A 14,834-nucleotide genomic window follows, 5' to 3' on the forward strand; every position below is an offset into this window, starting at 1 on the left:
TGGAGTCACCGGCTGGAGTGTGGGATCATAGACATGACCCCATGATCGCTGGCTTGAAGCCCAAGGTCATGGCTTGAGCTGAAGGTTGCTGGCTTGAGCAAGGGGTCACTGGGCTTGGCTGGAGCCTCCCAGTCAGGGCACGTATGAGAAAGCAATCAATGAACAACTAAGGTGCTGCAACTACGAGTTGATGCTTCTCATCTCTCTCCCTTCCTTTCTGTCTGTCCCTGGCTGTCTGGCCGGCATACGCTCTCTCTTTGGGGTTTCATCCCAAAGGCAATAGTGAGGATAGGAACATCATATTTGCTCTTTGGGAAGATCGTTGTAGATGGATTAGGGGGTCTGGAGCTGGAAACAGGACACAAGTGGAGAGAGAGAGCTAAGGCTGGGCCGTGACACAGAGTTGAGGTTGGTGGGACTTGGTGACTGATTGGAGAGATAAGAGGAGTGGAGGCCTGAAAGTTACACTGGGTTTCCTGGAGTGGCCAAGGGGCCAAAGGCAGCACCATGCACCAAGGACATGTAGGGACATTCCATCTATGGGACATCCAGGTGGAAGCGGGTCAGATCACCAAAGAGAGCCTACAGATTGAGGAGCGGGCTGTGAACCAAAGGCAGAGAGAGCAGCCGTGACAGAGGAGTTGTTGATGGAGATTAAAATAGAATAGCCGGAGATGAGACCAAACCGGAGCGCAGGGCCTGGGAGCCTGGGACAGGATATTGGTGGCGCAGGAGGAAGGGTGTTAAGTGCTGCAGAGCGGTAGAGTCCATAGGGCTGGGAAACCATTCTTGGTGACCTTGGTGAGCCACTTCACTGCAGCGGGCCCGAAGTGGCCGCTGAGCCAGTGATGGAGGTGGAAGAGCAGGCATTCATTCCACAGGGCTGGGCGGTAGCCTCCCGCAGGGCCAGGGTGGAGAGGCTGCGGGCTCAGCCTACACAACATTCTTCCGCAAGCCTCATGGTAATGATTAAGAAGGGGCTTTGATGAGGAAGAAGATTTAAGATTTTTTTTTTTTATTCATTAGAGAAAGAGAGAGAGAGAGAGAAGGTGGGAGGAGCAGGAAGCATCAACTCCCCATATGTGCCTTGACCAGGCAAGCCCATGGTTTTGAACCGGCAACCTGGAAACCTGACAACGTTTCCAGGTTGACAGTTTATCCACTGCGCCACCACAGGTCAGGCTATGAGGAAGAAGATTTAGAAAGGGCAGTGCTGTCAGCTGGGCAGGCGGGGTGGGAACTGCCAGGGATCCAGGCCTGGGCCCCTTCTGTCACCTGCCTCTCCTTCTCTCCGCCCTCCTCCTCTCTGCCTCCTTCCTCCTCCTCCTCCTCCTCTTCCCTCTCACCCCTTTATCTCAGGCTCGTTCTCAGGTATATTTCTTCCTGAGAAAGCCTTTTTTAGTCTCTAAAATAAGATTTTTATTTATTGTTTTCCATTGATTTGAGAAAGAGATGAAAGGAGGGAGAGAAGTGAGGGTGAGGGAGAGAAGGGGGGAGAGAGAGAGAGAGAGAGAGAGAGAGAGAGAGAGAGAAGCATCAACTCATTGTTCCGTTCAGTTGTGCGCTTGTTGATGCTCCTTGTATTTGCCCTGACTGGGGATGTTGGACCTCAGTGCACCAGGACGATGCTGTATTCACTGGGCCACCCAGCCAGGGTTAAAATATGATTTTTAGAAATTGATCAGTGTGGGGTTTTTTTTCCCCCGTGTGAATTATAAACATACAGCTGTTCCCTTTGTCTTTCCTCCTTTCATTTGTAGCACTTCTCTGAGACTCCTGCACCATTTCCTTCCCTTAGTATTTGAAAGGCAGGGTCAGCGTGTTTCCTATTTTAGAGGCTCCAAAGCTGAGGCACTGAAATAACTAGTAGACTCCCTTAAAAAAAGAAGCATTTTGCCGTTTTAACATGGCTTCATTCTTACGGTCTGAATAAAAGACTTATGTTTGTCTCTGTAGGGCATGAGAGGGAATCATACATTTTGTTCTATCAAAGAAGATAATATGTACCCTTTAATATAAAACCTCATAATCCTCCTGTAAAATACTGATAAATTTGATGACATTAAATGGAAAATTGTGTATGTCAAAAATCTCTATAGCCTGACCAGGCAGTGGCACAGTGGATAGAGCATTGTACTGGGATGCGGAGGACCCAGGTTCGAAACCTCGAGGTCGCCAGCTTGAGGGTGGGCTCATCTGGTTTTAACAAGGATCACCAGCTTGAGTGCCAGGTCACTGGCTTGAGCAAGGGATCACTCAGTCTGCTATAGCTCCCCAGTCAAGGCACATATAAGAAATCAATCAATGAACAACTATGGAACTGGAACCGCAATGAAGAATTGATCTTTCTCATCTCTCTCTGTTCCTGTCTGTCTGTCCCTATCTGTCCCTCTCTCTGACTCCCCCTGTCTCTGCCACACACACACACACACACAAAATCTCTATAAAACAAAATCAAGAGAAAAATATTAGCAGCAGTTGTGACAAAGGGCCCATTTTCCTTATATACAAAGGATTTTTTTCTTAATTTTTTTTATTTATTCATTTTTTTTTTTTTTTAGAGAGGAGAGGGAGAGACAGACAGAGAGAGAGAGAGAGAGAGGAGAGACAGAGAAGGGGGGGAGGAGCTGGAAGCATCAACTCCCATACGTGCCTTGACCAGGCAAGCCCAGGGTTTCGGACCGGCAACCTCAGCATTTCCGGGTCGACGCTTTATCCACTGTGCCACCACAGGTCAGGCTATATACAAAGGATTTTACAGATCGATGAGAAAGAAAGCAAACAACTCGATTTAAAATAAATGAGCAAAGCTCATGAAGAGATACAAGGGGAAATATAAATGATCATTAATATAAAATATACTTCACCTCATCATTAAATCCATCAAAAGTAAAAAAAGTGACACTGGCAAAGATACTTTAAAAAGTGATAATCCCCAGCACTGGGCAGAGTGTGGACAACTGCTGGGTGATGGACAGCTCTCACATTTTGTCCATAATATTTAAATCTCTTGCCTGACCAGGCAGTGGCGCAGTGGATAGAGCGTCAGACTGGGATGCGGAAGGACCCAGGTTCGAGACCCCGAGGTCGCCAGCTTGAGCGCGGGCTCATCTGGTTTGAGCAAAAAGCTCACCAGCTTGGACCCAAGGTCACTGGCCTTGAGCAAGGGGTTACTCAGTCCGCTGAAGGCCCGCAGTCAAGGCACATATGAGAAAGCAATCAATGAACAACTAAGGGGTCGCAAATTGCAACGAAAAACTAATGATTGATGCTTCTCATCTCTCCGTTCCTGTCTGTCTGTCCCTGTCTATCCTCTCTCTGACTCTCTCTGTCTCTGTAAATAAATAAATATTTAAATCTCTTATAACAAGAATATATATGTAAAAGCAGCAATAAAAAGACTACTTCTTATTCATTTTAAACAAACACATTTGCAGTTGTAAACTCTGACATCACATGGGCCTGTTTGCACTTACGGATTCTATAATCTTGTGCAAGCAACCTACCTTCCCCACGCCCGTGTCCACATTTATAAAACGTGTGGGTAGCAATACCTCAGATAGCTCAAATAAGTTCATGTGAAATTAGATGAGTAACATCTGAAAATGAACGGATAACAGAAAACACTCCGTAAATAATAGCTACTCCCCTCATAACATCAAGGGAGTAATATTGTAACAGTGTGTTAGTGCAGTGGTCCCCAACCCCCAGGACGCGGACCAATACCGGTCCACAGAGAGAATAAATAACTTACATTATTTCCGTTTTATTTATATTTAAGTCTGAACGATGTTTTATTTTTAAGAAAATGACCGGATTCCCTCTGTTACATCCGTCTAAGACTCACTCTTGACGCTTGTCTCGGTCACGTGATACATTTATCCGTCCCATCCTAAAGGCCGGTCCGTGAAAATATTTTATGACATTAAACCGGTCCGTGGCCCAAAAAAGGTTGGGGACCAATGGGACGGATAAATGTATCACGTGACTGAGACAAGCGTCAAGAGTGAGTCTTAGACGGATGTAACAGAGGGAATCTGGTCATTTTCTTAAAAATAAAACATCGTTCAGACTTAAATATAAATAAAACGGAAATAATGTAAGTTATTTATTCTTTCTCTGCCGACCAGTATCAAATGGCCCACGGACTAGTACCGGGGATTGGGGACCACTGCTCTAACCAATTTAGCTACCCAGCCGGAGCATGGATACAGTTCTTGGTAGAAAACACAAAACCTGACATACTGAATTCTTGCTTTATGACCTGATCAATCTCTCAAAATATTATTCCAATTCATTTGTGTTAGGGCACATTTGCTAATTTCTCCATCTGTCAATTTCTCAATTTCTAGAACAGGAAGGAGAGTAGAGAGTTCACCTGCTGTGTAAGAATTGTGTTTTTATTTTAAAGTTTATTAGTAATTGATTCTCCACAGTAGCTTCTTTAATTCTATCGATTTTAGAGAGTTTTAAATTTAATAAAGTCTATCCATTTCGGCATCCCAGCCCGACGCTCTATCCACTGCGCCACCGCCTGGTCAGGCAGTCTATCCATTTCTAGTTATGGATTGTACTTTTGATATCAAGTATAAAAAGTCTCTAAACCGTAAATCTCTAAGGTTTTCTCCCATTTTTTTTTTCCAAAAGTTATAATTTGGGCCTGACCAGGCAGTGGTGCAGTGGATAGAGCGTCGGACTGGGATGCGGAAGGACCCAGGTTCGAGACCCCAAGGTCGCCAGCTTGAGCACAGGCTCATCTGGTTTGAGCAAAAGCTCACCAGCTTGGAACCAAGGTCGCTGGTTTGAGCAAGGGGTTACTCGGTCTGCTGTAGTCCCACGGTCAAGGCACATATGAGAAAGCAATTAATGAACAACTAAGGCAGCGGTTCTCAACCTGTGGGTCACGACCCCGGCGGGGGTCGAACGACCAAAACACAGGGGTCGCCTAAAGCCATCGTGTGTTTTGGTCGTTCGACCCCCGCCGGGATTGCGACCCACAGGTTGAGAACCGCTGAACTAAGGTGTCACAACGAAAAGCTAATGATTGATGCTTCTCATCTCTCTGTGTTCCTGTCTGTCTGTCCCTATCTACCCCTCTCTCTGTCTCTGTAAAAAAAAAAAAAAAAAGGTATACTTTGGTACTTTGGTGTCTTACATTTGAGTCTGTGATCCACTTTTAAGTTAATTTTTATATAAGGTCAGTCTTAGGTCAAGTTTCTCCCCCCCCCATTTTGCCTATGGAAGTCCAGTTGATCCCAGATCATTTGTTGAACTGATTATTCCTCCTCCACGGAATTGCTTTCATGCCTTTGCACACAATTGTGCATATTTATGTGGGTCTACTTCTGAGTTCTCTGTTCTGTTCAACTGATCTGTGCTTACCCCTCCACCAATACCACATAGTCTTGAGCACTGTAGCTTATATAATGCAATCTTGAACTTAAATACATTGATTTCTCTCACTTTATTACTTTTTTATTCTTTTTCCGAAGTGAGAAGCGGGGGGTGGGGGCAGTCAGACAGACTCCCACATGTGCCCAACTGGGATCCTCCTGGCAAGCCCACCAGGGGGTGATGCTCTGCCCATCTGGGGCATTGCTCCACTGCAACCAGCCATTCTAGTGCCTGAGGAGGCGGCCATGGAGCCGTGCTCAGCACCCGGGCCAACTTTGCTCCAATGGAGCCTTGGCTGCGGGAGGGGAAGAGAGAGATAGAGAGGAAGGAGAGGGGAAAAGGTGGAGAAGCAGATGGGCGCTTCTCCTGTGTGCCTTGGCCGGGAATCAAACCCAGGACTTCCACATGCCGGGCTGATGCTCTACCACTGAGCCAACCGGCCAGGGCCACTTTATTACTCTTTTTTTTTTCTTCTCTGTTTCGTTGAGTGACAGCTGCCACTGGCACAGGTCCAGGGCAAGGATGCAATCAAGGCTTTTCTTTCAGCACCAGCTACCAAGTCCTGGCCCCACTGTCTCGAGTAGGACCTGTGAAAGTGCTAGTTTATTACTCTTTTTAAAAATTATTTTCCTATTCTGGTTGCTTTGCTTTTACATATACATTTTAGATTATTGTTTATTATATCTACCAAAAAAAAGTATCTAGGTATCTAGTTGTGAAAAGGATGCTGCCTGATCATGAATTGTGTAATGAAGCCAATTAGGTCTTCAAAATAATCTTACTTGTATTTTGATGGGAATTATATCAAATCTATATGTCAATTTGGGCCCTGGCTGGTTGGCTCAGTGGTAGAGCGTCGGCCTGGTGTGCAGAAGTCCCGGGTTCGATTCCCGGCCAGGACACACAGGAGAAGCGCCCATCTGCTTCTCCACCCCTCCCCCTCTCCTTCCTCTCTGTCTCTCTCTTCCCCTCCCTCAGCCGAGGGTCCATTGGAGCAAAGATGGCCCGGGTGCTGGGGATGGCTCCTTGGCCTCTGCCCCAGGGGCTAGAGTAGCTCTGGTCGCTATAGAGCGACGCCCCGGAGGGGCAGAGCATCGCCCCCTGGTGGGCGTGCCAGGTGGATCCCGGTCGGGCGCATGTGGGAGTCTGTCTGACTGTCTCTCCCCATTTCCAGCTTCAGAGAAATACAAAAAAAAAAAAAAAAATCTATGTCAATTTGGAAAAAACTGATTTATTTTTTTTTACTATGTTGAGTCTACCTAACTGTAAATACAGTATGTGTCTATTAAGATCTTTTTTATTTCTTTCTTGAGCATTTTGTAGTTTTCAACAAAGTCTTATTCATGTTTTGTTAGACTCTCATATATCTATTTCATCTTTTTTAGTGATTGTAAGTGGAATATTTCTCATTTCAGGGTCCACAAGTTCAAAGTTAGTAAGTATATAGAATTACAATAGATTTTTATCTGCTTGTTTTATATCCTGTGCATTGCCAAACTTATTTAGTAGTTCTAGGAGTGTTTTTTGTATATTCCTTGGAATTTTCTAAGTAACAAATCATGCCATCTGCAAATGGGCACAGTTTATTTTTCCTTTTCCTGCTTTGTTGTACTCGCCACAACTGGTAGTACTCTGTTGAACAGCGAGAGCGGACTTCCCTGCCTTGGTCCCTGTCCCAGGAGAGCCCATGCTCTGGGTGGATCAGGCATCCCTGATCCGACTTCCCTGTGCAGTAAGTAGGACTCTCCTGCTTCCCAGCAGGGCTGGCAGCCTCTTGGAGACTCCTCTTGAGATGTCTATGAGGATTCTACTTAGCTATGAGGATTCTACTTATCAGTGCCGATACCAATTGCCACCAAAGGAAAGACACAACCACATACAAGTTAGTTGCAAGAATCACACAGGCAGTTTATTACTCACAAATCCTTTTGGCGTGCCTGGGTACAGCTTAAGGGGGCCCATCAGCATGCTCCTCTCGGCTGTCTTTTGGTCGGAGCTCAGAGCAGCGTGGAGACGGTCCACGTTCACCTTGGAGTCTGGGCGACTACCGCAGCAGGGGGCCCTTACTCAGCTTTAGTGCCCTTTCTGGCCAACGCCTTTTTTTTCTTTTCTTTTTTTTTTTTTTAATTCATTTTAGTGAGGGAGGAGAGAGAAAAGCTGGGGGAGGAGGAACAGGGAGTATCATTTCCCACATGTGCTCTGACCACGCAAGCCCTGGGTTTTGAACCTCCAACCTCAGCGTTCCAAGTCAACACTTATCCACTGCGCCACCACAGGCCAGGCGGCCAAGGCCTTCTAACTGGTGTCAATTTACAGGATTATCACCTCAAACCACCTTTTTGGGAGTTCCTTGCAGGGAGCCTTTTGTATGTTAATTTACTGAAATGTCACATCAAGCCACTTTTAAGTTGTTCTTAGGGAAGGTTCTTGTTTCTGTTAACTTACTTATGAAGTTATGACATCAAGCCACTCCTTATCTAGGTATAACTTCACACACACTAACTGGGCCCTGCTTGAAAGTCAGAGTCTGTTTATCACATCTGTACACACTATATTAATTCCTATCCAGACAGCATAACTTTATTTAATTTCCTTAATTGATTTTAATATTATCTTAATTACTTTTATATATCTTCCATATTTTTCTATATTTAGTTACTATAACGTTATATTACGGCAACAGACCAGTCTTCGGGATACAGAATCTTTCTAAGCACTAGGTATACTGTGAAGCATGATGTTGATCTATGTGTAATGGACTTCTATTTGCTCTTCGACTATGGAAAGGAGGCATCTACTGCTTTGATGAACCAGCTCTGGCTTCAGGCCGAGTGGGTCGTTGGGGTGATATGTGAAGAATGAAGGTCTTAGAATCTGGAGTCAGAACATTTAGATTTAAATATTAACTCTCACCTTCTAGCTAGTTGGTCTAGGCCAGGGGTCCCCAAACTACGGCCCACAGCCGCATGCGGCCCCCTTGAGGCCATTTATCCGGCCCCACCGCACTTCCAGAAGGGGCACCTCTTTCATTGGTGGTCAGTGAGAGGAGCATAGTTCCCATTGAAATACTGGTCAGTTTGTTGATTTAAATTTACTTGTTCTTTATTTTAAATATTGTATTTGTTCCCATTTTGTTTTTTTACTTTTTTTTTTTTTAATTTTTTTATTTTTATTGAATACAGAGAGAGGAAGGGAGTAAGGGGGAGACAGAAGCATTAATCTGTTTCTGTATGTGTCCCAGCCAAGGACTGAACCAGTCACCTCTGCATTGCAAGACAATGCTCCAGCCAAGTGAGCCATCCAGCCAGGACTGTTTTTTTACTTTAAAATAAGATACGTGCAGTGTGCATAGGGATTTGTTCATAGTTTTTTTTATAGTCCGGCCTCCAATGGTCTGAGGGACAGTGAACTGGCCCCCTGTGTAAAAAGTTTGGGGACCCCTGGTCTAGGCAATGTTACTGACACCTCTCCTCCTTCATAAAAAAGGGGGACGAGCACCCATGCACCCTTCCTTAGCCAGGGGACTAAGGGGTCTGCAGTTCCGTCTCCTTTGCCAGGGGGGGCAGCCCTAGCCACAGTAGGGGCTGCATAACCAACTGCCCCAAATCTTGGTATGACCTCCACGCTCACCCAGCACCTTAATTTATCTCTACGGAGATTTGATCATTAAAATGTGCATTTGGAATCCTAAAATAAAAGACTAAATGATCAGGGAATATTGCTGTCTGGAGGTCAGACTGTCTGAGTTCATTTCCTGACTTCTCCACTGAAACCGTTTGTGTAAACTCGGGCAAATCAAGCGATCCCTGGATTCCCCAGCAGTGCCGCCCGTCCTTGGTGGCATGGGAGTATGACAGCTACTCAGAGGGCTGTTGTGAAGACTAATTGAGTCAATTTTGGGGGCGTTTTTAGCAGTGCCTGGCATGTTACCTGTGATCATTACTGTTGGTGACTATAAGGATACATACCTATTTGTGAACTATCTTTCTTAAAAAAAATTGTTTGCTTTGCAGATTTTTTTAAAAAATGGATTTGGCCAACCATGGACTTATTCTCCTGCAACAGTTAAACGCTCAGCGAGAGTTTGGTTTCCTGTGTGACTGCACGGTTGCCATCGGCGATGTGTACTTCAAGGCACACAAATCAGTTCTTGCTTCATTCTCCAATTACTTTAAGATGTTGTTTGTCCATCAGACCAGGTAACTAACATCGTTGTGATAATCTAATGATTGCCGACTGAACTTCCATGGCCCTCTGTCCCGCTGGACCTGCTCTTGGCCCTCAGCACGGCCAGGGGACCCGCGCCCCGTCCCTGGGCTCCCAGTTTCCTGTGACCTCACTTGCCCCTTTACCCTTCTTGGTTACTCATCCTTCCAAGGCGCCCTGGGGAATCACGGACTTCGAGCCCCCAGCAGCCCATCCAGGGACCCTGGCCAGGCTGGGTCCCACATCACGTCCATTAGGAAGCCAGCTGCCGCCTGACCTCACTGTTGTCTTCCTCTCCCTACTCCAGCCCCAGCCCGAGTGTCCCCGACTTCCAGTATTTATCCTTGTCTCCTTCTCTAATGAGAAGCTTGAAGGCATTAGCCCCCCGCCCCCCCCCCCCAATTTTCTTCATGTTGCTCTTAAAATGACTCAATCCCAGTATTTTTACTTGGTTCTTTCTCCACATCTCGCCTATCTCGAGAAGAGGGCCCTGGGTGTTTAAGGTAAGGGTCTTCCTCCTGCCCTCAAGCCCCAGGTCCCACCCTTTAGTTTTTTTTAGTCTGCACTTTTGATTTTATACTTTTAAGGCCCGCCCCGGCCCCCAGTCTATGAGGGGCCAGCGCTTCCGTCCTCCGCAGACTGCCTGAGTGAGTTCCGGTGCCGCAGTCCTGTCCTCTGTTTGCGCAAGTTCTTCAGGGTGACCCACGGCGCGCTCGTCCTGGCCTCGGCCCACGCTCTTCCCGTCCGCAGGCACTGTGGTCTCTGCGTGGTCTCTGCCCTGTCACTCTCCCGTTCCTCAAGGTCACCTCGTCACCAGAACCACCGCCCTCCCCCCAGTCGCCACGCGGGCCTTGTCCTCTGCAGTTTGCTACCGTTTCCTTCCTTCTTAAGGGTCGTCATCTGCATGTGATCGCTCCGCTGCCCCTTGCTTTTCTGCCCTCTGAGTGTGGGTGAGTGGTGGTCCAGACTCCGGTTCCTTGCTCTGTGCTGTCTCTTGATGGGTGCTCACCACTTTCCTGGGTCTGACCTCTGCTGGAAACCCGTTTCCAGCTCTGACCTTGATCTTGATTTCCCAAGGCCCCAGGCTGCCTGCCAGACGACAATTACAATTGTATTTCCTCCCCTCATCCCATTTAGCATATCTAAAACTGAATTAAGTCTTGCCTGAGGTCCTTCCCCCCCCCCCCATTTTTTTATCTTTGAGAAACCCTTACTTTAAATCTCCTTAAAATCATGTTTTACAGGTTCCCAAATCAGGTTTTCTTCATAATACCTTTCCTGTTAGTCCTTTCCTTCCCCTTTTCACTTTCATTTCCTAATCCTCTCCATGTGCGGTCAGCTCAGTATTCCTGAACGTTGCTTTGACTGTAGTGTGCGTTTGATATCGGAAACCTCCCGGATTGTGCTATTCCTGTGATTGCAAACCCAGAGGGTACCCGCCGCGTATCAAAATAGCACACGGATTCCTATCCTGTCTTTCAAAGCCCCGCAGCCTGGAAGCCTTATCTGTGATCACCCCCACCCCCACGACATGCCCCTACCCCTACCCCCTACCTCCCCCACCCCCGTGACACCCCCCTGCAACACCCACCCCCTCCCTCCCACCCCCTTGACACTTCAACCCCCCCTGAACCACACGTTTTGCTGGGATTCTGCCCACCCCCTAAGTCAGCGATTTTTCAACCTTTTTCATCTCACGGCACACATAAACTGCTAAAATTCTGCAGCACACAAAATATATATATTTTTTGCTGATCTACCAAAAAAAAAAAAAAAGAGAGAGAGAGAGAAATAATTTTGATTCATTCACACTGGACAGCTATTGTGTTCGCTGTCGTTACTTTCTTATTTTTCAATCTAAAGGAAAAGAAGTCGGTGTCCCAGACTAAATAGGTACTGCAGGTTCTAAAACACTTGAAAATCACCACCAGAGGCCGGCTCACTTGTCCGTGACCCCTCCCCTAATGGGACCCCTACTCAGAGTGAGCCAGAGCCGCTCCCTCCCTCACCCTGCCCAGCACACTGCCCACTGTATCAGCCCTCTCCACGGCCCCTCTGAGGCTGGTGTTTGTGCACTCCTCCCTGCCTCCATGTGTGATTCCTGAGGGCAGAGACTGGGTTCTGCAAGTCTTTTTAACCGCGTATAGTTCAGGTATTTGTACGTTTGACCTGCACTCTAAGGATGCTCCCTTTCACTTCGTCGTCAAAGACTTGGCTTCATTCACTGACTCCATTCTCCGAGACTCCATAGCTAATGTGTACTTAGATGTCCCAGCACAGTGAATTAAAACCTGCCTTGTAAAGGGGGAGATTTTAATGTAGAGGAGTAGAAGGATACAAGGTTACGAGTTTTAAATAGATGCAAGAAGCCTCTCTTAATTGTCCAGCAGTAAATAGAGGCCTTTCCAACAAGGGAATGTGATGCATCTGTTGATGGATCCCAAGTTTAAGCCGTAGTGTGTTACTGCCCAGCAGTGGCACAGCCACGGGGCCTGCCGCCCAGCGGCCTTTCCAACTTCATCAGGACAAGGCAAATACTGGGTGGAGACCAGAGACGTGCTTTTAAGCCAGGACCTTGTTTGCAAGCCACTAAGAACTGCCTCCTGGCTACTTAAGATACTGGCGGAGAGGATCGATTTTTCACCCTTTGCTTAGAGCAGGGGTCGGGAACCATTTTGGCTGAGAGAGCCATGAACGCCACATATTTTAAAATGTAATTCCGTGAGAGCCATACAACAACCATGTACGTTACACATTATCCAGTAAAAATTTGGTGTTGTTCCAGAGGACAGCTGTGATTGGCTCCAGCCACCCGCAACCATGAACATGAGCGGTAGGAAATGAATGGATTGTAAAACATGAGAATGTTTTATATTTTTAACGTTATTATTTTTTTTAATTAAAAATTTGTCTGCGAGCCAGATGCAGCCATCAAAAGAGCCATGTCTGGCTCGTGAGCCATAGAGTGTTTGTCTGTAGTTACCACTAGATGTCTCTGTCCTGTGTCCACTACTCTCAGTAATAAGTTTTAAACCCTGTAGGACTGCAGATTTGAGACAGGCGTGGCTAAGTACAGCCTCTGACAATGTCTAACGTTTGAAAATCTTATTTTCAAAGTTCTTTGGGCTCATGTTAAGACCAGAATGTGAAGGAAAAGTTGAAATTGTAAATTACTGTGGAAGATGATGATGAAGAGCTTGTAGCTGTGCTAACACTGCTTCCCTTACATAGAAGTGCTGTGTCAGACATCTGCAAACCAAGCCGCTTGGGTATAATTGTATTGTGGGGAGCTCTGTTCTCCCCGGAGGACCTGGAAATGACCGGAGTGGCTCATAGCGAGCTGAGTGATTAGGAAAGGAGTTCTAGCTGCTGGGAGTGAAGGCGGTGAAGGACCAAGACTGCTGGTGTCGGACTTAAGGAACTTCTTAAAACAAATTTCGTACATGTCTGTGTGTATACGTGTGCTTCTGCTTTAAGAAAAAAAAATGTGTAATGACCAAATCAAGGTAAACTGGTGTCTGGAAACCTCCCTTGGCCCGGGCAGTACCCCCAGGGACCCTGCCTTCCTGTCCCGGGGCTTTCTCACCAGCTCTTTAGGACCCTTCCGGGCCTGGCTGGAGTGTGCACTGTGACCACCTCCCGTCTCTTCTCTGCCATCAGAGACTGCACATAAATTCTTTAAAACTTGAGATGTATGCTGTCCAGTCACCCCCATTCACAGGCTTTGGACAGAGAACAACCTGTACATTAACCAGTGAGGAGAAATTACAAAACTTACAACAAAGCTTTTAGAGAAAAGGGCTCTGTTTGGTACTGCTTATGGATGCTCAAAAGCACAGGCCCGATTTGGGATTTCTGCTGTCACTCTTCTTTCCTAGGGGACAGACAGGCTCCCAAACTCTGTCCCTTCCTTCTGCCTAGAGCAATAGTCCTTCGTCAGCTCCTGGGGGTGAGTTGCATCTCTGAAGGCTGTCTCCCCATTCTCTGGGCCTCTGCCTTTCCCCGGGAGGTCTCCTCCTCCTCACTCTATTCAACTGTTCTTCACCGCACAATCTCTGAAGCCTTATTCTGAATATTGAACTTCCTAGAGCATCTAACTGTGTTACAGTACACACAGAATACTGCTGCCACTCACCTTGTGCTCACGGGGAAGACCGCCTGCATCTGAATTCCTAGTTAAAGGAAACACGTCATATAAAGGACTAGAAAAAGAGCCCAACTAAAGATACCCGTGGCCTGTATGTCTTTTTTGAACAGAGAGCCCTGTAACTCCCTCTCTGTACCATCAAGGGTGCTAGTTCTTATGCTTGGCCTTCATTCTTGGCTTCACACTTTGTAGTCAGATATTTATTACATGATTATTTGTGTGCGTTCATCTTAAACAATATCAATATACTAATTATTCAAATCTTTTCTGTCACAAACTATTACAGTCATTTTTTTAAATAGACTAAAACGCGAAATTTAGAAGAGCTGAGTATACTGTTAATATTTTAGCATGTTGTAAACTATGTGTTAATAAGATAAAACAGCTAACGGAGCCAAAAAGAATTCAGTGGTATAATTAAAACTGATGACATCCAGCTAATCAAGACGGCAGCATAGGTAAATACGACGCTCGCACCCTCCCACAGCCATATCAAAATTACAACCACATGCAGGACAGCCATCATTCAGAACCGCCTGCAGTCTAGCTGAGTGGAAGTCCTACACTGGGAATGGAAGACGAAGCCACCTCGAGACTGGTAGCCAGGCGGAGATGTGGAACTGGCTAGTCCCGTACCCACACATGGCTCTTTAAAATCAGGAGGGGTATCTCAACAGCACAAGTACCCTCTGAGGACAAGGAGTCCCAGCCCCACACCAGGCCCCCAAGCCTAGGGTTCCAGTGCCAGCAAGAGAAGTCCCCATAACTTCTGGCTGCAGAAACCAGTAGGGATTGTGACTGCGGGAGATGGAGGCAACTGGAGTCCCAGGCGGTTCCTCTTAAAGGGCCCCTGCCCACGAACTTGCTCAGACTCAGTCCCTCTGAGCTCCAGTGCTGGGGCAGCAGCTCAAAGGCCACAAGGGACACTTGGGGAGGAACTGAATTGTCCAGCAGCAGGCCAGAGCTGGAGGAGCAGCTTTCTCCCAGACAGAAGTGCTGGCAGAAGTTACTGTGCCTTTTCTGAGCGCTCCCCCAACAGAGCCAGTAGGCAAGTGCCATAGCCGAGTCTCCATCCACCTGACTGAGG

At 46.8% G+C, this 14,834-nt stretch overlaps 1 protein-coding gene and 1 non-coding gene across 3 annotated transcripts in view; one reads left to right on the forward strand and one right to left on the reverse strand.

Annotated features, from left to right (window-relative positions):
• ZBTB2 (zinc finger and BTB domain containing 2) overlaps positions 1-14,834 on the forward strand; it is a 31,091-nt gene that overhangs the window by 9,731 nt on the left and 6,526 nt on the right. For both annotated transcript variants that reach the window (XM_066372984.1, XM_066372985.1), the window contains exon 2: positions 9,408-9,593. In XM_066372984.1, coding sequence (XP_066229081.1) covers positions 9,421-9,593 — 173 coding nt within the window. In that variant the 5' untranslated portion in view covers positions 9,408-9,420. The remainder of the gene's footprint in view (positions 1-9,407; positions 9,594-14,834) is intronic.
• On the reverse strand, positions 5,868-5,996 carry LOC136401603 (small nucleolar RNA SNORA30/SNORA37 family). The gene has a single exon (XR_010750626.1). It is a non-coding gene; the product is annotated as a small nucleolar RNA SNORA30/SNORA37 family (small nucleolar RNA).

The sequence above is a fragment of the Saccopteryx leptura genome, chromosome 3 (assembly GCF_036850995.1).
Source record: "Saccopteryx leptura isolate mSacLep1 chromosome 3, mSacLep1_pri_phased_curated, whole genome shotgun sequence".
NCBI lineage: Eukaryota > Metazoa > Chordata > Mammalia > Chiroptera > Emballonuridae > Saccopteryx > Saccopteryx leptura.